The 27,272-nt window shown below is 43.5% G+C and overlaps 1 protein-coding gene across 1 annotated transcript; it reads left to right on the forward strand.

Moving 5' to 3' along the window:
• Positions 1-1,563: 1,563 nt before the first annotated feature.
• Positions 1,564-14,502, forward strand: pnpla3 (patatin-like phospholipase domain containing 3). Its single transcript, XM_080421643.1, has 9 exons — positions 1,564-1,915; positions 3,576-3,808; positions 4,288-4,353; positions 5,838-6,047; positions 8,670-8,730; positions 9,300-9,476; positions 9,739-9,871; positions 11,791-11,898; positions 12,253-14,502. The coding sequence occupies exons 1-9, from the start codon at positions 1,729-1,731 to the stop codon at positions 12,494-12,496; spliced, it is 1,419 nt and encodes a 472-aa protein (XP_080277769.1). The 5' UTR covers positions 1,564-1,728; the 3' UTR covers positions 12,497-14,502.
• Positions 14,503-27,272: the final 12,770 nt, after the last annotated feature.

Here is a 27,272-nt window from a genome sequence, read left to right on the forward strand (position 1 = left end):
CTGAAAATACAAGTATTGAGCCCTGAGGGACTGTTAGACAATTTCAATACTAAGATATATTTGATTTATTTGATTTGCACAACAGGATAATATGCATAGTAGCCTACTAGTTATTTCCTATAAAGATGGCAGATATTGTTGTGCCGGTGAGGTAAGAAATCCAGAAGGGCTTATAAGAGAACCTCTCCGTTTGCATTATACAATTTGAATTTATTAATATTAAAAACAAAACAAAAACAAAGCAACAAAAAATAGAAATAAAAACAGATCATAAAGTAGGCCTATAAGAAAATAAGACAACAAAAATATAAATGTACACTAAAAAGTACTGAAATTTTGACAAAGCAAACTTATGTGAAATGAAAAAATAAATATGCATATGCAATATAAATGCATATGCATGAGTTGAGCCATTTAACTGAAACGTTTTTGGCTTTTGTTGGGGCCCTTGTCCATATTTATTTTGTATTTGCAACAACAGCAGAATAAACCCTGGAAGTAACAGTATATAATAGATTATTCCTTGTATAATAACATTGCAATGGCTTTAGAGATTAATGTCAAACCAAACGCACCAGTGTAACAGAAAAAAACATTATAATATGTGACATTAAACGTTATATAACGTTCTAAAGAAGTAGGCTAATGCTTATGACCCCCGGCCCACCCCCTCCCCCAGTAGCCTACATCTGTGTATCAGTCCAGCAACAACTGATCTACAAGTCCAAGCGACTGCGTGAAACGATGCCTTGTTAGCCTGTAGATCAGTTATTTTTCGCAAGTGACACTGTTGTACTAACGAGTATAGATCGGGTATAGCGTTAGAAGGAGTTCTCCTCTTAACGCTATGTTACTTTCGAGCCGTTCCCTGAACACCCCCGGTAGCGCAGGCTGTCGTGTCGTCTGTAGTAAATAAATAATACACTTTCACTACTCACCAAAACAAAGACGGTTTTAAGACGTTGAAAGTCTACTTTCCTTAGTGGGAACACTCGGAGCCCCCCACCTCACGTCTAAAATACACTTTTTGGACAGAAAAGAAAATACTTCACCCGATGGAAACATGTTTTAGTTATTTCACTGCGCCCCCTACAGATCTGGTCAATGGAATTTTTCTATAGACCAGATCTGTAGAGGGCGCAGTGGAATAACTCAAACAAAATTCCATCCGATTGATTATTTTCTTTTCTGGTCAAAAAGTGTATTTTAGACGTGAGGTGGGGGGGCTCAGAGTGTTCCCACTAAGGAAAGTAGGCTGTCAACATCTTAAAACCGTCTTTGTTTGTGTATTTTTTATTTTGACTAGAGACGAGAGGCTGCGCTACCGGGGGTGAGCGGCCAATGGGTGAAAAGTAACAACATAGCGTTAAGGAGAACTCCTTCTAACGCCATGGACCAGAGCTAGATCGGGCTGATTGGCTCTCGTCGGGAACGGGGTCGTGACTGACAGTGTGGATCAGCCAATCGCGTGCTACGAAACATGTTGTTCTCTAGAGACTTTTTAGTTGACCCTGGTAGAAAGAGAAGAGTTTGTGTCAGCCGGGTTTAGCGACAACTACACGCCGCTTCTCCTGTCAGAGAGTAGCAGGAGTGTTGTGATTGCATGAAGGAAACGGCGTATTAACGGTGTAATAACGCTGTGTGTTTGGTTAATAATAACATTGTAATAACTTGTTCATCCAAACTTTCTTCTGCGGTGGACCACCGGGGCATGTTGTAGTCTATATTATGTTCGATCTAAGCGGAGGATGGAGCCTGTCCTTCTGCGGCTGTGGCTTCCTGGGCATCTACCACATCGGGGTGGCCAGCTGTCTGCTGGAGAAGGCTCCCTACCTGGTCCAAGAGGCCACCAAGATCTACGGCGCTTCGGCCGGTGCGCTCACCGCATCGGTGCTGGCGACCCAAGCGTCCATATGTAAGTATAGGCTAAGCCATGACAGATGTCTAGCCTTGATACATCCAAGGTTAGACATCTGTGGGATCATATCGGTAGTCCAGTCGGTAACAGGATAGGTGGGCACCAGGGACATCTGGTCACCTTGATGTAAAATTGGTGATTTTGTCCAAAATGTTAAAAAATCAAATATTTGAAAAATGTTTTTAAGTAAAGTAAGGTATACATGATTAGAACATGCTTAAACATTCGACAATCAAGGTCTAATATTTCTACAATTGCTACAAACCCTGTATATCCAGTCATTCTGGGGCATAAACAAGAAGTTGAAGGATAAAATGAAGTCTGATAATGATATACCTGCATGTTAACACATCATGTATACTTTACATTACTGAAGACCATTTTTCAAATATTAAATATTTTAACATTTTGGACGAAATAGCCAATTTTACATCAAGGTTCCCAGATGTCCCTATAGTGCCCACCTATCCTGTCCAGAGTCTAGCCTTATATTAAGCCTTGGATCATGACTTCCATAGATGTCTTTTTTATCGATTCTGACATTTGAGATACGAAAGTAAAAGTCAGCCTCAATAAAATACAAGATCCAAGGCCAAGGCTAGTCATATATTAGCCTGGGATCAAGACGGTCATCGTGTCATAATATATGACAGTCTTGTATCAAGGCTGGTATTATATATGCAGCAGTAAAGGACCGTTTTGTTCAATTATAATCATAGCTATAGGCTACATTAAATGTTATATGCAACAGAAAGATACAATAAATGTTTCTGTAAATGTTTGGCACAATCAAAGTTGAGATCCAGCAATGACAACCAATGAACAATTAACAGGTTGCTCTCTGCTTTTCTGTTTTATAAAAAAAAAGAAAGAAAAAGAAACACCGAACATGTCCTTGCCCTGGAAAGATTTGACTGGCCAGTGGGGAGTTTGAACCTTCTCGCACATGAATAATAAGCAAAGATAAAGAGTTAAAGACGGATCATAGCCTACTGTGTCATTGCAGTGTAGCCTATTGGATATGTGCAGTGGATCAGAGAATATCAACCTATATGCTTATGAACCAATGACACCAGAATAGGTCATAATGACCTCAGTCGGTCACTGACTCATGCAGGATCATGAAAATATGGATCCGATGGCGTTATCAGTTGTCACAGAGGCACCTTGCAGAATGTATTTGTTTGCTGTTGATTGATCTTCACAGTAATGTGGGGGTCCTCTGATTCGGCTGCCTACTAGAATGTTCCTAAGTCTAGGCTGGTGACCAAGGGTGACCGGGCCTTTGCCATCAAGGCCCCTATAGACTCTGGAACAGCATCCAATTGGACCCTCAGGCTTGCTAGCTCCATGACCATTTTTAAATCTAAATTAAAAACCCATTTTATCATAAAGAAAAAGCCTTTTTAACCCCCTAACGGCAGAAATGAATGCATCTATTTTCACTGATACTGTTATTGTGTGTTGTTTTTATTGCTGTTATTGTTTATGATTTATGTTAAGTTGTTTTTAAGTTGTTAAGCACTTTGTAACTTTGTTTAAAACGGTGCTATAAATAAAGTGTATTATTATTATTGTAATGTCTCCCTCCCTGACGTCATGCTGTTGTCTCTCTGCCCCCCCCCCCCCCCATCTCACCCGATCTGCTACCCTTTAGCTGCATGCTGCGAGGATGTTATAGATGTGGCTAAGGAGGCCAGGAAGAGAAATCTGGGCCCTCTCCATCCCTCCTTCAACCTGCTCAAAACGCTCAGGGGGGGCCTAGATCGCAACCTGTCCGCCGACGCACACACTCGGGCCGCCGGGAGGCTGTGTGTGTCCCTCACTCGAGTGTCTGATGGACAGAATGTCTTGGTGTCTGACTTCGACTCCAAAGAAGAGCTTATGCAGGTGGGTGAGCCATGCGATTGTGGTGTGGATAGTAATAGTAATAATAGTGGTAATAATAGTAGTAGCAGTCGTAATAGTAGTAGTACTACTAGCAAAATAATAAATAGATACTAGTTAAAAAAGAGTTGTATTATTATTATGAATCATAATCATGTTTACATGTGTCAATTTGTAAACATGACAGCAAGTCAGATGGATTCGTTAAACTTCTAGTACAAACCCGCAGTCTCTTGATCATGCAATGTATCCATGCTTGTGAAATCGTCACGCATTGGTTGACAAGAGTTCGAGTTAGATAACTCATTTGTTGAATTCATTGTGACACATTCCAGGGCACTAGTGCAGTCCTTGAAATTGTCATTGAAAGTCATTGAATTGCCCAATGTGCCCTTGTGTAATGAAACATTGCAGTGACCCCTGGAACTCTTATCAGCATGTCGGGGACATGGGTGTTGTCTAATAAGGTGTTCTGTCCACAGGCCCTGGTCTGTAGCTGTTTCATCCCCATCTACTGTGGCCTGATTCCCCCGTCCTTCCGAGGAGTGGTAAGTGTCTGAGGGTTGAATGTCCTGTGGTGGTCTGTGTCCTTGAAGACCTTTACCATCACGTTGACTTATTAGCTGCTAGTGAACTTGTCTTTGACAGTGATATCAGATGAAAGTCTATTTTAGAAACGCTATGTAATCCACTGGTAGCCCAGTTTCTTTTTGGCAGGCCATGTAGTTCTAAATCTGCCAGGCGGCGTTCAGAGGATACAGGGACCACAGTCCGGGAAGGGAGGGTGCCATTGTCAAAAGACATCACTAGAGCAGAGAGGCACATTGAATCCTCACGAACAGAAGCTGTATCTGTGGTTGCTTAATTATATTTCACAGGTTTGGGCGTACTCTGAATAGACACTGTTGTTGTCCTGGCTTGCCTGATGATTGGTGTCAAAGTTCAATGTTAAGAACACGGGACGTCTTAGCCCGGTGTCCCTATTTGGGGCAAAATATTGACACAACAAAGTGTTACTGTAGGGCTTAAGTGGTTAAAATCCAAATATAACTTGTTCAAAGAGTCCCCCCATGAGTCAGACTGTCAGTTGGCCTTTTAGACACACTACCCCACCATCACTACACTGCTCTTTCTCCTCCTATACAAGGAACAGTATACATTTCTGTACATTGTGTACTTTTCAGTGTCAAGATCACTGGCTGGCTCAGAGCGGACCGTTCATGACTCATTAACTTTGTACATACATGTAATTGTGTACAATATCAGTGCTCTGGACAGATACTCAAAGGAATAGACAAACAATGTCTCAATCTTATATTTATGGATGGTAGTCAGCCCAGTGCACACTTGTTGAGGGTGTTATCTTCCATTCTATCATAGTTTGTTGGTGTTTCAATTAAATTAGGACACAGAAGTAGTATTTTATTTCCATTATGTCCTCTGCCAGCTTCTCTGCCCCGAGACTGAAGGATTTTAGAATTGGCAATTAAGTATATTTTATTCTTCAATTAAGAAATAAGCTTTCTATGAATTTCTAAGGGTATTAAATAGCAAAGCCTTAATGTATTCATGTTAAGATGTGGAACCTGACCTTGAAAGTTGCCAACATCGTGTCATTACACAATAATGTGACAACAAAACAAAAATGAAGAGAAAAAACTAAAATGTATGTGACTCTGTCCGCAAAGAAGTTAATGTTGGGTTCACTAGGTGAGGTACTCGATTCTTGTTAATGTTGGGTTCATGGTAAGGTACTCGATTCTTGTTAATAAATGTTGAAATGTCCTAGCCTAGGGGTGTTTATCCAGCCTTAAGAAATCCTGCCCCAAAATGTGTGAATAAGCCAAGATATTTGATTACTTGTTTTTCCCACTTGTTTTGCCCCCTGTTTATCCCCTTGACTCTCGTGACAAAAGAGATCCAAAATATGTGATGGCAAAATAATCAGCAGCTTGTGCAAAGTTGTGCATGGATGGACCAAATCCAATCTGTCCCTCCAATTGTTTCTTATTCCCCGTCTCTCCCTCCCCAGCGCTATGTGGACGGTGGGATCAGCGACAACCTCCCCCAGTCGGAGCTGAAGAACACCATCTCCATCTCTCCGTTCTCGGGGGAGAGTGACATATGTCCCCGCGACAACTCCACCAGCTTCCACGAGCTTCGCTTCAGCAACAGCAGCATCCAGATGAACATGGGGAACATGTACCGCCTCAGCAAGGCCCTCTTCCCACCTGAAATCAAGGTAGGGAGTTACTGTAGGAGTGTCATAATGCAAGCCCTTATTAAAGCTGCAATCCAATAACTCTCATTATATCCTACCTGGGATTCAAACCCGAGTCTCCTGCGTGAGAGAGAAATTACTACCACTCTGCTTGATGAGGCATACTAGTTGTGTCAGCCAGTAGTCGTCTTCCCCTATACCAGGGTCTAACATGTCTAGCATGGGAGAGTAGGGAGACAACCTCCAACCACTGCAGAGATGTGCTAGTTTTACAGTATTAACATACAGATTGGTTAAAACAACATTGTATTCTTTAAAATAAGTTCCGGATTGCAGGGACACTTTGGTAGAGAGGTTTGGGTTGTGTCGTTATCTTGTTATGATGTAACACTAGTCCATCTGGCGAGGCATCTTGCCACGTTGCGCTGTTGATTAGAAATTAATAATCCAAAAATACTGTCGCCTCCTCGTTGACTTACATTGTATGGTGAAACAGCTCTCAAAATCACTCTTTTAGCACATAAACAAACGCAAACAAAGCAGCTTTTGCCAATATATAACATAGCATTGTAAAACAAAATGTCAACTTGATTTAGCCATTTTTATTAGGAAGAAAACCCGGACCGGATCCGCTGCATGGTCCGGATCTTCAAATAGTAAAATCAACAGGAAGTTGACATTTTTATTTATATACTGTATTTAAAAAAAGCTGTACTGGGTTTTGTGATGTTATATATCAGTAGAATCAGCTTTGTTTGTGTTTGTTTATGTTCTAAAAGAGTGACTTTGAGAGCTTTTTATCTGTACAATGTAAAGTCAATGGGTAGACCATTTTTGGATCACCAATTTCTAATCAACGGCGCGATAGAGCATGATATCTCGCCAAATGGACATAGTTACTAGCCTGGCATTGACAGACTAATGACGTGGATTCACTCACACGTTCCTCCACGTGGAGGAACGTGTGATATTAGTTTATTACTATTTTATTACTATTTTTATTACTACTATTTTCGCCAAATGTCCTCCCCAGAAAAGGGACGCTAGGGTTCAAGTGGTTAAACATTTGCGTGACTGTGTTTTATTCTGTGACATTTTTTTCTCAAACTGCTCTCAATCCATTGACCATAATTCAAACATTTTCCACTCTCAGAGTTAAAATAACACTCCAGATTTACTGTGTACCGTGATGATATAAAATGTTTACTAAGATGTGTAGTGAACTTCGATCCTACGTGAGTAGGTTCCTTCACTGTGTTGTAAGACTATCTCTTTCCTCACGTGTGACTGGTGGAATGTTGTGCTTGCTGGAATCCATGGTTATATAATTCATGGTGCAAGGGAGCATGTGTTGTGGGGACATTATTAGAAAGTGCAGTGAGTCACCACCCTGGCCTGGACCAAGCAACTCTTGGTACAGAGAAATGTAATACCCAGAGGCGTACGGTCATTGGGGACAACGAGGCCGTGGCCCGGTCTGTAAACCCTGCTTGCCCCTGTTTAGGGGCAAGATCCGCCAGGGGAAAAACAAAACAAAAAATCAACATAACAACATTATCAGCCCCTCACCCTCTTCTGTTGTAGCCAACCACAGCAAGTCGCCTTTGTTTTCAAGTGAGGCTCATTTGCAATCGGGCGAATTGTAAATGAGGACCATTTGAAAACCGGTTTGGCCGCCGACAGGCGCCCAGAACGCATGGATGCATATTTATAGCAGGGGGGGTTAAGCGGTCAACATTAGAATTTACCATACGCCACTGCTTATACCACACATTAAAACTCAAAACACATACAATGTAAAAAATACCAATAATCCACTCACCAGTAACTCTAAACCAACTTCACAAGCACTTTACTGACATATTTATTATTATTGTCTACTGTATTGGCACACATTTAAGAGTAGTCATATAACAGTGCGCAATATTTTAACCTACGAAGCCAAGCCAAGACTCTTACTCAATATGGGGCCTGTAATTATGCCAGTGCTTTCTTTTTAGTCAGTAAGCAGTTATGCAATGAATGGGATGTCATAATATTGGTAGTGGTGACAGTATAGCTAAAGTCATAAATCAATAGCATGATATGTGTATTTGATAGTAAGTGTTTGATAGTAAGTCTATTAATTACATAATACACTGTATTATGTAATTAATAGACTTACTATCAAACACTTCTGTGAATGAAGCATTACAAAGAATACTTAAAGGCTTATTCAAATGGTCATATTCTGTTACAGAATATAGCTGTGCTGGGCAGCGACCTCAGCACTAGCCTCCCATAAGCCAAATGTCCAGCACGCGTGAACCCCAAATACTCAAGACTTACTATTAAATAATATGCAGACCCTGCCCTAAGAAAGTAACCGATTACAAATATGTTGACAATATGTGAATGTTTTGCAAGCCCTATATACTGTACTTTGCTGTATTAAAAAAAATCAAAAATACCCAACCTACAAGCTCACAACACATCACATTGTGGCTGTAGAGCTTGTAGATTGAAAATTAACGCTATTTTAACATTTTAAATAAAAAGGGAAAACATTTATGAATTGTTTTGAAGATCTTCCCAAAATAGGGATGGCTGGGTTACATGTATGTGATTGTGACATTTCTTTCATATTATCATGTCTTTTGACAGGTAATGGCAGATATGTGTCAGAGTGGGTACAAGGATGCTCTACGCTTCCTAGAAGAAAACAGTGAGTCTTACTATGTTGCTAAACTGACATTGAAATAATTATCATGTAATTTTAGGGCTGGGCAATTAACCGAAAATATCGAGACCAATTACCGACCTAATGTATGTCTTCATTGTATTATATATCATATCAACTAATCGACATGGAAAAAATCAATTAACCATTTGGTCTTATTAACCATTTGTTGTACAATGGTGGCGCACTCAAATTGTGGAAATAGCCGTCATACAGGCTTACAAATTAACGTGGCATGTTGTGAGCTTGTAGATCTGCTATTTTCACACACAAACCCAAAAAATAAATAAATCATTCATTAATCGTAATTGAGGCAAAAGTTTGAAATAATCGTGATATTGATTAGAAGCCATATCGCCCTAGCCTGGCATTGCCAGACTGATGACGTGGATTCACTCACACGTTCTTCCACGGGAAGGTCCACGGTATTATATGAATAAGTATGACATTGGTTATCAGTGTCAAAGTTTTATTGCGTCTGGTTTCTTGTCAATATATTGTCATAATAGTACAACCTTTGGAATGTGTTGCTGATGTCATGTTTGCGCTGGCAGACCTGTTGAGAACGGAGAGTCCTACGGCTGACAGTGCGTTAACCGAGGCCACGGCGACCTGCTGCTTCGAGCATCCTGAAACCAGGAAAGAATGGTTGCTGCGGAGACTCAATCTACTGAATAAACAACACTGGTGGTTGGACCAGCAGATGGTCCTGCCAACGCCTATGAAGAAAGGTATGCAGTCATCTTAAACTTAATTTATGCTCCATTGCATGATGGTGTCACACTTGCCGACCAGAACTGACTTTAAAGCTAACAACGCAATGCGTTGTATGTCACACAGCTTGATGTTTTCATTTGGAAGCAGCACTGTTGTGTGACGGTTTAAAAACAATGCTTTATTTCTTCTCAGCTGGCACGAATGTCACTCTATAATCTGTTAATAAAAGTAACATGTGTTGTTAGTGAAATGTCAAGTTGTCTTTGTTTCTTTCAGTGCTCTGTGAGGCGTGCCAAGATAAGACTGGCCTGTATTCTAAGGTCTCCGAGCTGCTGCCAATGAGAGTGGCCTCATACATGCTCATGCCTTACACACTTCCTGTACAGTCAGCCTACTCTGTAGCCCAGAGGTAAGCGTAATCCCACCGATCAGAATCCAATTCAGTTAATCTGCCAAATACAGTAACTAGGCTGTACACAGTAGTCATAGTAATGGTGATGCAAAACATTAACACTCGTTTGAGAACATAATCTGACAATAGACAGACAGTATATATATATATATATATATATATATATAACTGTGCAGATTACTTTGTAAACAGAGCTAACATCCACGTTACAGTCCTCCCACACACACACACACACACACACACACACACACACACACACACACACACACACACACACACACACACACACACACACACACCAACCCGATCTCCAGAGATTACCGTAACATTGCACGGAACGAGTGCACTTCATTCCGTGGATAGCCGCCTCGGAACTCCCGAATTGCGTGCATATGGTACGGCGCTCCCTTTGTGACAAAACCATTTCGGAGGCGCGCAGTCACAGGCGAACTGTCACCCCGTGAAGGACCACCGAGGGAGCTAAGGCGACCGAGTTGCCGTCCTGAACGGTGGGACGTTCGCCTGTGCCTACTCAGCGCCGTTTGAGTTATGTACCGATAGGCACAGAATCGTAATTTTTTTTGTGGGGACTGCTCTGCTTCCGGGTTTTTCCGGGTTGCGACTGGTTACGCCCACCGTGGGACTCGCCGTACATATGCACGCAATTCGGGAGTTCCGAGGCGGCTATACACGGAATGAAGTGCACTCGTTCCGTGCAATGTTACGGTAATCTCTGGAGATCAGGCTGCACACACACACACACACACACACACAACACATTGCCCATACTCAAAAGCCAAGTCTGTAACGAGGGACGCTGGTGTTGCAGTCAAACAAACAGTGCTGTTTTTACACCACAACTCTACAAGGCCAAACTGACTACCAGTGCAGAGGGAGCTCCACTAATCACGTCCAACCCAGATTTGGCTCTAACAATGGGTTCAATTCGTTCTCCTGCTATGCCACAGAAATGTGGACCGCACTACCAACAGTCGTAAAGGAGTGTGAATCCCTACTCTCCTTCAAAATCGCTCTAAAAGAGCACTTACAGGTGGCTGCAATTCGAAACTGGCCCCTGTAAACAACTGCCCCCCCCCCCCTCGAACTGTTTACTGTACATATTTTGTTTTTGTTTTCAAACTGTTTATATGATGTTTTGCGTAGTAGTGTATATTTGTCTGTCATTAAAGGTAGGGTAAGTGATTTTTATTTGTTAAAATAAGTGTTAAATAGCTCTATATTCCGATAGTACTCATTGCTACTGTATACAGTGTTTGTTCAGTAACAGGAGTCTCCATGTCTCTCCAGCTCTTTATTAAACAGAAATTGCATTTTCAGGTCGGGATACACATTTTATCCAATCAGGATAGAAAACTCAGTCAGGTGAAATTGGAAGTGATGACACAAAGAGATAGATGAGCAGACACAATTGGAACTGGAACACTATAAAAATTAAGCTGATAAATGGGTATTCTCTCCTGATTGGCTGCAGTTTTGTCACCTACCTGAAAATGTATTTTCTGTTTATTAAAGAGCTGGAGAGACAGGGAGACCCCTGTTACTGAGTAAACACTCTATAGCAATGATTACTATCAGACTATAGTGCTTTAACCTTTTAACAAAAAACGTTTTGTTTTGACGAAAAATATCACTTACCTACCTTTAATGTTTCAATGAATTGAGTACCAAGGACCCCAATGGAAACAAGCCATAGGCTTTCTTGGGTTTAAAATCCTCTTAGCAGACATTGTATTGGACTGTACTTTCCTGTGCTTTTGTTGGCAAACTGCTAATAAAGTATTCAATCAATCAATCAAGTTAATGAGCATACTGTAGTCTCCCTCTAGTGGCCAACACTTAAAGGTGTTGACTTGCACCTGTGGTGAACTGACAGTAAATGCTCTGGTCTGACCCAGGTTGGTGGAATGGATCCCAGAGGTGCCAGCTGATGTGCGTTGGATGTGTGGGGTGGCTGGGGACGTGTACAGACAGACCTGGAAAGGAGAAAGAGCAGTCAACAACAGGTACTAACATTAAGCAAGATAACTTGGTTTAAATCAATGAAAAACAGCGTTGGCTATAAAGAAATAGCAGATATATGAGTTCACAGCGCGTCACTTTGTGCAACGCTGCGAGCTTGTACATCCGATCATTTTTGAACATTTTAGAAAAATCTTGAAAGTGTGAGAACTACTTATTTAGAAGGCATTTGTAGAATCGGCCTCAGGTCTTAATGGCTTAAAATGGTGTTGTCGCAAGTATTGCAACTAAGCACACTTCCTCACTGTCTTATCTTTTCTGTAGCCACATATATATATTTAAATACTGTTCTAAATAAATGTGGACAAACAAGACTCCATTTGATTGATCCTTTCTAGTGAGCAATGCCTAAGGAAGAACCTGAGCCTGCCCCCTTCCCTGGAGGACAGACGCGTAGAGGCAAATAATGTCCCGGCTCTCTCCTCCCTGGACCTCCACAGCAACTACTGGGACACCCCAGACTTGGTCTCCTCCTCCGAACACCAGCCAATCACCTCCTCCCGCACACCCAGCCCCTCGCCGCGGCAGGTCTGCTTCTTTGTGAGCTCAGAGGATGAACCTCATAATGGCACAGACCAGTGAAAGGACAGAGGGGGAACCTCATGATGGCACAGACCAGTGAAAAGGACAGAGGATGAACCTCATGATGGCACCGACCAGTGAAGGTTCACATTTTGGCTGTCATATACTCTGTCTGACCTAACCAGTCCGGACTTCTGGTTCTGACGGAACCCGGAAAGGGTGAAGGGCTGTTGGATTGATGGATGATGATGATTTGATGAATGAGATTGTACGTTATTGAACCAATGACAATAATTGTTATGGATGCACATACGTTATGTCTCTGACTTTGAACACTCCAGCTGGGGCTGCCGTTACGGTATGTTACGGTATGTTTTAATCTGTACCGTTGAAGTCCTTGTCACGGCTAACTTGGTTTTACTGCTCACTCAGGCCAAAGGATGGGTTTGTTGAGCTTTTGTATTGAATGACAGAGCAAATGTGTCTACTTTTTACCAAATAACTACAACTCTGTCTACCTATTTCAGTTGATTCAAATGTTGCACTTATTTCTCATGTCATTATGTGACATTTTCAAAGTGTGAATTTGTGCTGCCTGGGCTTTCCTGCACCCTGAATTCATAAGGGGACAGGGCCTTGCCTGCTATACTGTATATACTCTTGCGTTGCCAGACAATCGTAGATTTCCACGTACTGATACATCTGGCTTTTAAATCTCCAAATTGTTTCCACCCACTCTTAGCAAACACAGTGAATTTAGATGTCAAAGGCATATCGATAGGCAGAGATGTCTGGCAATGCGAGACTACTGTTGAACGAAGAGCCTCTGCTACTTACATGATCTGACAAAACTCAGCGTACTGTTTGTTCTCAAGTGCCTTCTGACCTGTCTGTCTATTTATCTATCTATTTTAACATGTTGCTCACCATGTTTACACAATAAATCCAGCTGCAAAAATGATTTATTCAAATTGAAATAATGATGTAATGTGCAATCAGCACTATTGTGAGTCGCACATCTAAAACCATTTGCAGTAAGGTACCTACAGTATATGCCCATGTTGTCAGTGCACGGTGCCATGCCATTAGTCCGATGGCCCATTGTTCCGACGGCACACATACAGCTGGTAGCATCAAGTGAAATTATTGTATTTCAACTCCCAATTTGTATCTGCCTCTGAAGAGAGATGATGCTACTTTATTGAAGCCACTGCTGGAGTGTCTCGAGGACATCAAAGCCTGGATGGCTTTAAACGTTTTACATTTTAACAAAGGGAAAACGGGTCATGATCTTTGGACCCTCAACTTGACTTGGGCCCCCTGAAGCCCTATGTGAAGCCCGACGTAACTAACCTTGGTGTCATAATGGACAGTGAAAGTAAATTTAAAGCAGATAAATACTGTTAAAACAGTTTTAAAATCAGCCTTCTTCCAATTACGGCTTTTATCCGAGGTCAAGTCCTTTTTATCTTTTAATGACTTGGTTATACATTTTATTACCACTCGCCTTGACTAGGCCTACTGTAATGCCCTCTATACTGGCATTAGTCAAGCTTCCCTTTCTTGCCTTCAGCTAGTCCAAAATGCTGCCACACACCTTTTAGCGGGAACTCGAAAGCGAGAAAAATATCACCCCAATTCTGGCCTCCCTCCATTGGCATCCCAGTGCGTTTTAGAATCCATTTTAAGATGTTAGTTTGTTTTTAAATCTTTAAATGGATTAGTGCCCGTTATATCTCTGCTTTTCTTAACCTATACTGTATGTCCCAAGTTACTGCTTGTCGTCCCTAAGACGAGTCTTAAGCACAGGGGGGAGTGAGCCTTCTCAGTTGTAGCCCCCAAACTGTGGAACGAGCTACCCCATCATGTCAGGCTGGCCCCTACACTACCTGTTTTTAAAAACCTAGGTAACCTAGATTAAGAGTTGTTCGTACCTATGTTTAATTGGGTTTTAATTGGGTTTACATTTTATGCTTTTATTTGTTTTTATTTTAACCAACTGTACAGCACTTTGGTCAACTCTGTTGTTTTAAAATGCTTTATAAATAAAGTTGGATTGGACCTAAAACCAGTGGTGGAAGAACTACTTTTTTTTATAGCAATACCACAGTATACAAATACTCACAAGTAAAATGTTATTGAGTTAAAGTACATATTAAGTATTGGCATCAACCCAAAGTACCAAGATCAAAGTACAATTTTCTTGTAATTGCAGTGGAGTAAAAAGTACAATATTCACCTCTGAGATGTAGCGGAGTAGCATAAAGTATCGAAACATGGAAATAGTCATAGTTTAGTTACATAGTTTAGTTACTTTCCACTACTGTATAAAACATAAAAAAGATGCTCCTCCTCTAGACAAAATGACACAGCACTCTCCGCTCACATAGTGTGATCTAAGTCCCTCTATTGCAGGGGTCTCATGAGAAGGTAATGCCTGATTTATACTTGGTTATGGTGTCAAGCACTGAGAATAGAAGATCTACAGGCTCACAACAAACTTGTAGATAAGCTATTTTCGCGTAAGGTAATGTGGAATGTGACATCTACTCATACTAATAATGTGGTAACAAGGTTGGTCACTAGGTGGGGCCATTGCCATCGTAATATTCAGTGTAATAGTTCAGAGACAGCTGGCCTGGTTGTTCACCACTCAGTTGTCTACAGCCAACTGCCACAGATCAGCAGTGGAGGTTGGCAGCAACAGGGACCTCAGTAGCCTACACATGGGAACCGGTAATTACTAAATTGGGAGAAAATGAAAATTACGACCAGTTGTTCAAAATAAATGAAAAATAAATAAAGAAAAAATAGAAATGACTAGAGAAAATGTGATCTGATCCAATAGTCCAAATGGCTCACTCCCAGTGGGGATTGTCCTCCGCCATTGGCTGCACCGTGTCACCTATCCTGTTTGTGATATTCATGGACAGGATTTCGAGGCGTGGAGGGGAGGGTATACTTTTCAGTGGGCTGAGGACTGCTTGCCTTGCATCACTGCTTTTAGAAGATGATTATGGTGATGAAGGCATCATTGGTCTCTGACCTTCAGCACTCACTGGAATTGTTTGCAGCCGAGTGTGAAGTGACTGGGATGAGGATCAGCACCTCTAAATCTGAGGCCATGGATCTAAGCAGGGAACCGGTGGATTGCCCACTCCTCCAAGTAGGGAATGAAGTGCTAGTGCTGGCTAATGTGGCCAGGGAAAGGGAGAGAACCAGAGGATTAGGAAGGTCACCGGCAGGTGGGAGGCTGATGAGCAAGGCACTAATGAGGTTCCTGAAACCCTCAACCCTGCTCTTTCACTGTCCGCTAACTGAGTTCAAACATGAGTAACGAGGTGAGAGTTGTGATTGGATAGAGGTCACATTGGGAGGCTGAGTAATGGAGCTGTGAAGAACTGCTTTTTTAGGGAAGGGACAGTTTGTGTTAACATTCTTACATGTAGTGTGTGTTCACATGTACATGTTCACGTGTACAGGCTGTTTTACAAACACCAACAGAAGGACATGTCTGTCGAGTAGTAAAACAGGACAATGAATGCAGATTATCTCCTGTCCCGACTAAAGCATTGTTGGTACAGAAATAGCTGATTAATGACTATTTTGCTCAAATGTAAATGTAATACATGTTTCATTTAAGGTGGTTCATAAATAGTGCTTAAGTCATATTTTTCAGCTCATTCCATCTCCAAAGTGCATAGAAAGAGAAGTTGGCAGTTTACCCAGTGATGCCTTAAGAATAAACAAGCAGTTTTTTTTTTTGTCTGTGGACGAAAACAATTATGTTTTAATTTAACCAATAGACCAATAGGGGTGCTTGTTATTTTTATCTATCTATAAATGCACGGAATCGTGTGTGTGTGTGTGTGTGTGTGTGTGTGTGTGTGTGTGTCATGCTGAACTCGAGCTCCGTCCTCAAAATTGGCATATCGATGATGACCCGAGGGTGTGTTGTGCTGAGTGGGAATTCTGTTGGATCTGAAAACCCAATAATCTCTGTATCTGTCTGTCTGTGTCCCATTTAATACCCATATATAGAGATCTCTTTGTTTGTCTGTCTGCCTGGGTCCCTACCGATTCTTGTTAATAAATGTTGAAATGTCCTAGCCTATAGGGGTGTTTATCCAGCCTTAAGAAATCCTGCCCCAAAATGTGTGAATAAGCCAAAATATTTGAACACAAATATCACAATACTTGTTTTTCCCACTTGTTTTTCCCACTTGTTTTGCCCCCTGTTTATCCCCTTGACTCTCGTGACAAAAGAGATCCAAAATATGTGATGGCAAAATAATCCACAGCTTGTGCAAAGTTGTGCATGGATGGACCAAATCCAATCTGTCCCTCCAATTGTTTCTTATTCCCCGTCTCTCCCTCCCCAGCGCTATGTGGACGGTGGGATCAGCGACAACCTCCCCCAGTCTCTCCATTCTCTGGGGAGAGTGACATCTGTCCCCGTGACTCCACCAGCTTCCACGAGCTTCGCTTCACCAACACCAGCATCCAGATGAACATGGGGAACATGTACCGCCTCAGCAAGGCCCTCTTCCCACCTGAACCCAAGGTAGGGAGTTACTGTAGGAGTGTCATAACGCAAGCCCTTATTAAAGCTGCAATCCAATAACTCATTATAGTCCGGGCGTTTCGGGCCATATTTTGATGGAATCGTGCACTTTACGATAAAAGCATGAAATTTGGCACACAGTTAGGGCATGCCATATGGATTTTTTTTGGCTATAGGGCCATCGCAGATTTGTCCTGTGGTAACCATGGCAGCCATTTTCCAAAATGGCCTCCATCTGCTGTTATTTTACCAATAACTCAGGTTCTAGACCACCGAGGATCTTTATTCTGGTGACTAATCCTACATTTTCAAGGATGAGGAATACAGTGGTACTATTTAGATTTGTCCTGTGGTAACCATCCATCCATCTTCAACCGCTTATCCGGAGTCGGGTCGCGGGGGCAACAGTTCCAGCAGAGAGCTCCAGACCTTCCTCTCCTGAGCAACATTAGCAACTTCCTCCTGGGGGATCCCGAGGCGTTCCCAGGCCAGTGTGGAGATGTAATCCGCCCATCTGGTCCTTGGTCTGCCCCGGGGTCTCCTCCCAGTGGGACGTGCAGCGAGGACCTCCCTAGGGAGACGCTCGGGAGGCATCCGTACTAGATGCCCGAACCACCTAAGCTGGCTCCTTTCCAAGCGAAGGAGCAGCGACTCTACTCCGAGTCTCTCCCGGGTGACCGAACTTCTCACCCTATCTCTAAGGGAGATGCCAGCCACCCGTCTGAGAAAACTCATTTCGGCCGCTTGTACCCGCGACCTTATTCTTTCGGTCATGACCCACACTTCATGACCATAGGTGAGAGTAGGAACGAAGATTGCTCGGAAGACCGAGAGCTTTGCCTTCTGGCTCAGCTCTCTTTTCGTCACCACAGTGCGGTACAGCGACTGCAATACCGCTCCTGCTGCTCCGATTCTCCGGCTGATCTCCTGCTCCGTCCTCCCCTCACTCGTGAACAAGACCCCGAGATACTTAAACTCCTTCACCTGGGGCAAAGCCTCATTCCCTACCCGGACTGCACAATCCACCGGTTTCCTGCTGAGAACCATGGCCTCAGATTTGGAGATGCTGATTTTCATCCCAGCCATTTTCCAAAATGGCCGCCACCTGCTGTCATTTTACCAATAACTCAGGTGCTAGACCCATGTAGACATATAAAGGTAGACGGTAGACGCCTCCTTCGGCTCTGAAGCGTTCGTATCTCGGGCGCGCTTCCTTGTTCCGCAGGGCTAGCCTATCACTTCCTTCTGCTTCAGCAGGGGGCGTTCGGTTGGCCAATCAGAGGCAGGTGGGGCGGGTCTTTTCTCTCGCGCAGCAACTAGTCAGTTAGACGCGCTGTGATTGGCCAGTAGTCAACGCGATGTGATTGGTCAGTAGTGAAACAGCCCTGCGGAAGAGCCTTGTATTGAGATACCAGTCGCTCCAATGAACTGCAGAGGCCAATGAGGTATCTAGGTTTCTATATCTATGGCTAGACCACCTAGGATCTTGATTCTGGTGACTTATCCTACATTTTCAAGGATGAGGAATACAGTGGTAGAGTAGGAAGACAACCTCCAACCCCAGCAGAGATGTGCTAGTTTTGCAGTATTAACATACAGATTGGTTAAAACAACATTTTATTCATTAAAATAAGTTCCAGATTGCAGGGACACTTTGGTAGAGAGGTTTGGGTTGTGTCGTTATCTTGTTATGATGTAACACTAGTCCATCTGGCGAGGCATCTTGCAATGTTGCGCTGTTGATTAGAAATTAATAATCCAAAAATACTGTCGTCGTCTCATTGACTTACATTGTATGGTGAAACCGCTCTCAAAATCACTCTTTTAGCACATAAACAAACGCAAACAAAGCAGCTTTTGCCAATATATAACATAGCATTGTAAAACAAAATGTCAACTTGATTTAGCCAATTGTATTAGGAAGAAAGCCCGGACTGGATCCGCTGGTCCGGATCTCCAAATAGTAAAATCAACAGGAAGTTGACATTTTTATTTATATACTGTATTTAAAAAAAGCTGTACTGGGTTTTGTGATGTTATATATCGGTAGAATCAGCTTTGTTTGTGTTTGTTTATGTTCTAAAAGAGTGACTTTGAGAGCTTTTTATCTGTACAATGTAAAGTCAATGAGTAGACCATTGGATCATCAATTTCGAATCAATGGCGCAATAGAGCATGATATCTCGCCAAATGGACATAGTTACTAGCCTGGCATTGACAGACTAATGACGTGGATTCACTCACACGTTCCTCCACGTGGAGGAACGTGTGAGTCTATTTTCATCAAATGTCCTCCCCAGAAAAGGGACGCTAGGGTTCAAGTGGTTAAACATTTGCCTGACTGTTTTATTCTGTGAATTTTTTTTCTCAAACTGCTCTCAATCCATTGACCATAATTCAAACATTTTCCACTCACTCTCAGAGTTAAAATAACACTCCAGATTTACTGTGTACCGTGATGATATAAAATGTTTACTAAGTGTAACCGGTTGGAGTTTTGATGTGCCCTGTATTGGTGTCTATGTGTGGGTGTGTCATTGAGACCAACTAATTGCTTGTTTCATTGATTGCAGGTGTTTGTGGGTGTGGTGCCAGTGCCCTTTAAAAGCAATGTGTTCTGGCACAAAGCCAGACTGAACATGGAGCGAGCAGAGTGGGATCCAGCGTGACTGCCAAGGGATGTTTTTATGGTATGGGGTTGATTTGTAAATGTCTAATGCTTATGGTTAAAACTGTTAACTGTTAAGTGAGGCAGCTTTCTGCGAAGGCGTGCTGCACTCTGCTCGCCCCGTGGTAAGTGTTTTTAGGTATTACGTGCATGTAATGTTAGCTTGTTTCTGAAAAATGTATTTGTTTTATCTGGTAATGTTTTAAACCCACTTATTTATTAGAATGTTGGTCCTCCCTCCTTTGATATGCCATGTCTCATTGAGATTGCAGTAAACCCCCTTTGTAGTGTTGTGTGCTTTGTTTGCTGTGTATTAATTTGTGTTTATTGAGTCAACAATGAAATGGTAATTTATTGAGGAAGACCATGACTAATTTATTAATGTGGCCTAATGCACTGTTTTAACTTGATATGAATAAAATGTCAACTTTAACCTGGTGTCTTCCCTGAGCCTCCCTACCCAGTTCTTCCAAAGCTCTGTTACGAACCTCCTTTTCTTAAGTTAAAGCCTTAATTGGTTGTTGGTGAAATTCCAACTGGCGTAGTCAGTAGTGTATTTTAATAACCTCAAAAGTCCATTTGGTTACATTTGGCGTAAGTCGGCAGGACAGAGCACTGGGTGGGAGCTAGGTGAGGAACATCATGGTGAGACTGAAGGTGGAATTTGCTCTTTTGCCAGACCAGCAATGTTTTTAATTGGTTTTATCAAAGTAATGTGTTTTGCCCCATTACCCCTGTGTGTGTGAGATGTGTAATCTAGGGGGAGAGAGCCGCTGAGGCGGTTGGCCTCTGCAGCTCCAGTGCGGGTCCAGGCTTTCCCGTCAAGGGACTGGGCGTTAAGAGGCTTGATCGGGTTGGTTGCCAGTCCTTAAAGGAAGTTGGAGGTGGTCCAAAGGGACCACTTCTCTGGAGCCACTCCTTTCTGCAATACCTCTGTGGCTGGGCTGTGAGGGGGACTGAGGTTCAGGTGCTATAGGCGATGGCCATGCCTATACGGCACCCGGTGGACCTGTCCCTGCCCAAGTTGAGTCGAAGCGCCCATGAGGAGCAGCCACCCCATAAAGGGGGGGACGCATGGTAGGAGTGCAGATGGCGTGGAGCTTCCCCATGGATGGTGTGAGTGGTATGACTGAGGGGATGGTGTTGGGCAATATATATTTGATATATATAAATGATGTGGGCAGGAATTCAATGTTGTGTGGTCTGGTGGGAGTGTAAATTGCTGGTAGGTCCTGCTTGTTCTGTCTGTCTGGTCCTTTAGGAAGGTGTGCTGCTGGGACTGGTATCGGAATCATCCAGGCGACCCCTTACAAGTCTGACCAATGTCGGTGTGATGTGACTGTCACAGACCAGAAGCAATGGAGGCCCCTCCAGAGAGCAGGACCATCCTGTAGCCTTGTTTATTATTTTTTGTGAGCCATGAGGACATGGCTGTGTAAAAGTTGGGGTGGATGTAACCGGTTGGAGTTTTGATGTGCCCTGTATTGGTGTCTATGTGTGGGTGTGTCATTGAGACCAACTAATTGCTTGTTTCATTGATTGCAGGTGTTTGTGGGTGTGGTGCCAGTGCCCTTTAAAAGCAATGTGTTCTGGCACAAAGCCAGACTGAACATGGAGCGAGCAGAGTGGGATCCAGCGTGACTGCCAAGGGATGTTTTTATGGTATGGGGTTGATTTGTAAATGTCTAATGCTTATGGTTAAAACTGTTAACCAACTAAGTGAGGCAGCTTTCTGCGAAGGCGTGCTGCACTCTGCTCGCCCCGTGGTAAGTGTTTTTAGGTATTACGTGCACGTAATGTTAGCTTGTTTCTGAAAAATGTATTTGTTTTATCTGGTAATGTTTTAAACTCACTTATTTATTAGAATGTTGGTCCTCCCTCCTTTTATATGCCATGTCTCATTGAGATTGCAGTAAACCCCCTTTGTAGTGTTGTGTGCTTTGTTTGCTGTGTATTAATTTGTGTTTATTGAGTCAACAATGAAATGGTAATTTATTGAGGAAGACCATGACTAATTTATTAATGTGGCCTAATGCACTGTTTTAACTTGATATGAATAAAATGTCAACTTTAACCTGGTGTCTTCCCTGAGCCTCCCTACCCAGTTCTTCCAAAGCTCTGTTACGAACCTCCTTTTCTTAAGTTAAAGCCTTAATTGGTGGTTGGTGAAATTCCAACTGGCGTACGTAGTCAGTAGTGTATTTTAATAACCTCAAAAGTCCATTTGGTTACATAAGATTACTAAGGTGGTGTAGTGAACTTCGATCCTACTTGAGTAGGTTCCTTCACTGTGTTGTAAGACTATCTCTTTGTGCAATGTTGTGCTTGCTGGAATCCATGTTTATATAATTCATGGTAAAAGGGAGCATGTGTGTTGTGGGGACATTATTAGAAAGTGCAGTGAGTCACCACCCTGGCCTGGACCAAGCAACTCTTGGTCCAGAGAAATGTAATACCTTATACCCAGAGGCATACGGTCATTGGTTCCAGCAAGGCCGTGGCCCGGGCCACGGCCTTGCTGGACCCAATGACCGTATGGGTTTACAGACTGGCCAGTCTGTAAACCCTGCTTGGCCCTGTGTAGGGGCAAGATCCGCCAGGGGAAAAAAACCACAAAAACAACATTAGCAGCCCCTCACCCTCTTCTGTTGTAGCCAACCACAGCAAGTCGCCTTTGTTTTCAAATGAGGCTCATTTGCAATCGGCCGAATTGTAAATGAGGACCATTTGAAAACCGGTTTGGCCGCCGACAGGCGCCCAGAACGCATGAATGCATATTTATAGCAGAAAGAGCTTCACATTTAACTATAGCCATACTCATTCAAATCTGAACCGATTCTTAAAATTAAAAATTCTCTATTAGCTGTGAAGGGTCTACTCTTCTTTCATGTGTATCAGTCATGATTGTATCGCCATCAAACAATATCAAGCAAAAAGGAAACATCGGCCGTCCTTCTCTCCATTGCGCAGAGACGCGCACCTCTCTCCATTCAGAAATGTAATAGAAGAAGAACCGTCGTCCTAAAACACCCTGCCCCGGGTCTACACTGGCGGCCCCGGTCCGTGAAAAAAATGGGGTGTTTTGGGACGAGCGTTCCGTTTTCAATGGCTCGGTAATTCTCAATAGGGTTCACTCCTGTACAGTCGGCCTACTCTGTAGCCCAGAGGTAAACGTAACCCCACCGGTCAGAATCCAATTCAGTTAATCTGCCAAATACAGTAACTAGGCTGTACACAGTAGTCATAGTAATGGTGATGCAAAACATTAACACTCGTTTGAGAACATAATCTGACAATAGACAGACAGTGATATATCACTGTGCAGATTACTTTGTAAACAGAGCTAACATCCACGTTACACACACACACATTGCCCATACTCAAAAGCCAAGTCTGTAACGAGGGACGCTGGTGTTGCAGTCAAACAAACAGTGCTGTATTTACACCACAACTCTACAAGGCCAAACTGACTACCAGTGCAGAGGGAGCTCCACTAATCACGTCCAACCCAGATTTGGCTCTAACAATAGGTTCAATTCGTTCTCCTGTGCCACAGAAATGTGGACCGCCGTCGTAAAGGAGTGTGAATCCCTACTCTCCTTCAAAATCGCTCTAAAAGAGCACTTACAGGTGGCTGCAATTCGAAACTGCCCCCCCCCTCGAACTGTTTACTGTACATATTTTTGTTGTTTTCAAACTGTTTATATGATGTTTTGCGTAGTGTATATTTGTCTGTCATTAATGTTTCGATGAATTGAGTACAATGGAAACAAGCCATAGGCTTTCTTGGGTTTAAAATCCTCTTAGCAGACCTTGTATTGAACTTTCCTGTGCTTTTGTTGGCAAACTGCTAATGAAGTATTCAATCAATCAAGTTAATGAGCATAGTCTCCCTCTAGTGGCCAACACTTAAAGGTGTTGACTTGCACCTGTGGTGAACTGACAGTAAATGCTCTGCTCTGACCCAGGTTGGTGGAGTGGATCCCAGAGGTGCCAGCTGATGTGCTTTGGATGTTTGGGGTGGCTGGGGACGTGTACAGACAGACCTGGAAAGGAGAGAGCAGTCGACAACAGGTACTAACATTAAGCAAGATAACTTGGTTTAAATCACTGAAAACCAGCGTTGGCTATTAAAAAATAGCAGATATACAAGTTCACAGCGTGTCACTTTGTGCCACGCTGCGAGCTTGTACATCTGCTATTTTTGAACATTTTTGAAAAATCTTGAAAGTGTGAGAACTACTTATTTAGAAGGCATTTGTAGAATCGGCCCTTAAACGGGTTAAAATGGTGTTGTTGCAAGTATTGCAAGCACACTCCAGCAAGACTCCATTTGATTGATCCTTTATAGTGAGCAATGCCTAAGGAAGAACCTGAGCCTGCCCCCTTCCCTGGAGGACAGACGTGTAGAGGCAAATAATGTCCCGGCTCTCTCCTCCCTGGACCTCCACAACTACTGGGACACCCCAGACTTGATCTCCTCCTCCGAACACCAGCCAAGCACCTCCTCCCGCACACCCAGCCCCTCGCCGCGGCAGGTCTGCTTCTTTGTGAGCTCAGAGGATGAACCTCATAATGGCACAGACCAGTGAAAGGACAGAGGGTGAACCTCATGATGGCACAGACCAGTGAAAAGGACAGAGGATGAACCTCATGATGGCACCGACCAGTGAAGGTTCACATTTTGGCTGTCATATACTCTGTCTGACCTAACCAGTCCGGACTTCTGGTTCTGACGGAACCCGGAAAGGGTGAAGGGCTGTTGGATTGATGGATGATGATGATTTGATGAATGAGATTGTAAGTTATTGAACCAATGACAATAATTGTTATGGATGCACATACGTTATGTCTCTGACTGTGAACACTCCAGCTGGGGCTGCCGTTAATGGAGTTGGTACAATGTATGTTCAGGAGGAAGACTACGCCTTCAAACAATGAGATTGTTACAGTACTAACCTTGCCCCTCACTCTACTCCCATGATCTATTTCCATTCCTAGCTCACTCTCTAGGTTACAAGCTTCATCGATCACCATGGTAACCGAGGCAACTCCTCCCTCGACTTATCCGCCACGGTAACCGATCATAGCTCCACCCTTGCCACTCACAGTGGCACCGATGCCATGGTAACTAATCGCTCTCCACCCTGAACTCCACCCCTTCTGCCAATAAGTGAGGGTATTTAAACCTGCCAGGTCCGCCTGCCATTCGTGCATTGTTCTTCGCACGTAGAAGAACGACTCCCTCAAGCAATCTGCGACTTCAGTCGCACACAAGCCGCTTCCTAACGTGTTTCTCCGCCAAATCGCCGATCGATCATAAAGTAATTATTCATCACGTACCGTGGACCACATCAGCATTCTTCCTCCTTCGGTGCAACATCAGAAAGACGCCACCCACGGCCACGGCGTTCCCGTACTCCAGCGATGCTATCCGTGTGCATTGCGCCACCCACCAACGTTGCATTTGGAAATGAGAACGTCAGCGACCCGGTCCATGCCGTCTCGCGGGCCGCGAGTCACGGCACTTCCCGGTTGTACTTCACAACGCCACCCACCAACGTCGCGGGATACAGACACCACCGCGACCGGAGAATTCATTTTCTCTCCCTGCCGCTTCACCTCTTCAAAACCGGCTCACTCCACAGGACCCTCGCTGCTCTTCGGTGACGCCACACTCAGGTCTAGAGCTGCCCTGCGCCGAGCCCGCGGCAAATGATTTTCCCGTTCCACCAACGCAACAACACACAAAAGTTAAGTCTACTCCAACATCCTGACAATACCAAACGTTTCCCCTCCTGCAGGCTTAGTAGCCTACCCATGCAATTCATATTTAACACTTCATACTGCCCTGCGTGTTATTTGTTTTCACTATGCTGTCTGATCATGCCTGATCACCCCTTCTTATCTATTTTATTGTTTCACCCCCCCACTTTATCCTTTATCCATTCATCCATCCATTCCTCCCCACTCCACTTCCATCTACCCTTCCAGCCCCTCTTTTTTCCATCACTTAAACATCCTTCTATTTAGCCTGACATCTCCCACTACTTACAATAGATTTGCTACGAAATACTTGCATCAAAAGTCAGTTTGATGTTACTATAACAGCATAACGGCAACAAGCATTGCTCCAATAATTGTGCTAATCAAGTTTATACAAAGATAATCACGACATGTTACTATTAATCATAACAGTAAAACATGTTTACACTTATTCCACTACTCTTGTAGTACCTCAGTACCTCAGGTCCACCCTCATTTAAGAACCTATTCAGCTTGAATGAAGAATTTGTTTGCCATCGACAAACATTCATACACAACCATTTATTCGTACGATGTTGGAAGGATTGAATACAATAACAAGCTGATTTATTGTGGCTATGATACGAAGCAATCGGCTATACATTCATTCATTCATTCCTTCCACCAATCCTTCTATCTATCCTCCCATCATCCCTCCATCTTGTCTCGCCACCATTTCCCCATCATTAACTCATCCTTTCACCCATCCTTCTATCCTCCATTCATTCAGCCCCTCATTCATCCCTACATTTAATCCTACTTTCCCCTAGGGCTGCACAATTAATCGAATTGAATCGTAATCACGATTAACTCCCACAATTAAACCAACATTTCTGATTATTGACATTTAAATGTATGACACACTGAGCTTAAAAATGTGTACATGAGCAGGAATGTACGAGGAATTTACGTGAAAGTTGTGTTATGTTTCGTGACAGACCAATAAAACTAATGTCACTAAAATGAATGAATAATCAGGATCTCAATATTGTCCTCGACAACTGTTGATCATCATTCTGGCCATAATCGTGCAGCCCTCCCATCCTCCCTCCCATCCATTCTCATGCTAGCATTTAATGCTATACTACTCTACCACTCGGCTTGTAGTCAGTCACTATTGCTACTCACATTTAGCCATTGCTAATCCGCTATACCTATTAACCGCCTCGGTCCAGCAGACCAGGCCGTTTTTCACTACTCCATGCATTCCCCTCACCCCCTGTGCCTGCTCCCTCCCCCCCTCCCTTCCCTCCTTTTATCCCCCTTTACCCCATCCCTCCCCCCGTCTTACCAAACCTCCTGGCAAAGGTTTTCATCCCCGTTGTCGCAGGCTTCACTGTCATCCCACCCCTTGCACAATCATCCAACCTCCCTCTAACCCTGTCTCTCCCCTGCTTCCGTCCCCGAGGCCGCTAGTCAGCCGGTGTTTTGCACCGGGCCGGCTAGCACCTTCACCCCCCACTCAGATGCCCCCCAAACGGTCATGGGCATTCGGAGCAACCTCCTCTTTTCTTCCCTCCCACCCCACCCTTGTGTGTCACCCCCCCCCCCCTTTTCTCTCTGCAGCCGCTGTACAGATGCCACCATACGCTCTTGGCCTCGAGCTCTTGCTGCCCTTCTACCCAGCACAGCAGCCACAGCAGTCATCATCACATGGCTTCCACCCCTACCCGGCAACGACGGGACCTTCCACAGCCCCAGGATCGTCACGCAGTAGCGACGTCCATCATGGCTGCCCCAAGAGCATCTGCGCCAATCCAGCACAACTCGGCACTGCCACAGCAGTAACACCACTACGG

This window comes from Gymnoscopelus braueri (genome assembly GCF_963280865.1).
Source record: "Gymnoscopelus braueri genome assembly, chromosome: 23".
In the NCBI taxonomy this organism is placed as follows: Eukaryota; Metazoa; Chordata; class Actinopteri; order Myctophiformes; family Myctophidae; genus Gymnoscopelus; species Gymnoscopelus braueri.

Excerpts from the sequence above, each read along its gene's own strand:
- pnpla3 (XM_080421643.1), top strand. The coding sequence starts at position 1,729 with ATGTTCGATCTAAGCGGAGGATGGAGCCTGTCCTTCTGCGGCTGTGGC. Across the intron at positions 4,354-5,837 it reads CCCCGTCCTTCCGAGGAGTG|CGCTATGTGGACGGTGGGAT; the intron begins GTAAGTGTCTGA and ends CTCCCTCCCCAG. Across the intron at positions 8,731-9,299 it reads ACGCTTCCTAGAAGAAAACA|ACCTGTTGAGAACGGAGAGT; the intron begins GTGAGTCTTACT and ends TTGCGCTGGCAG.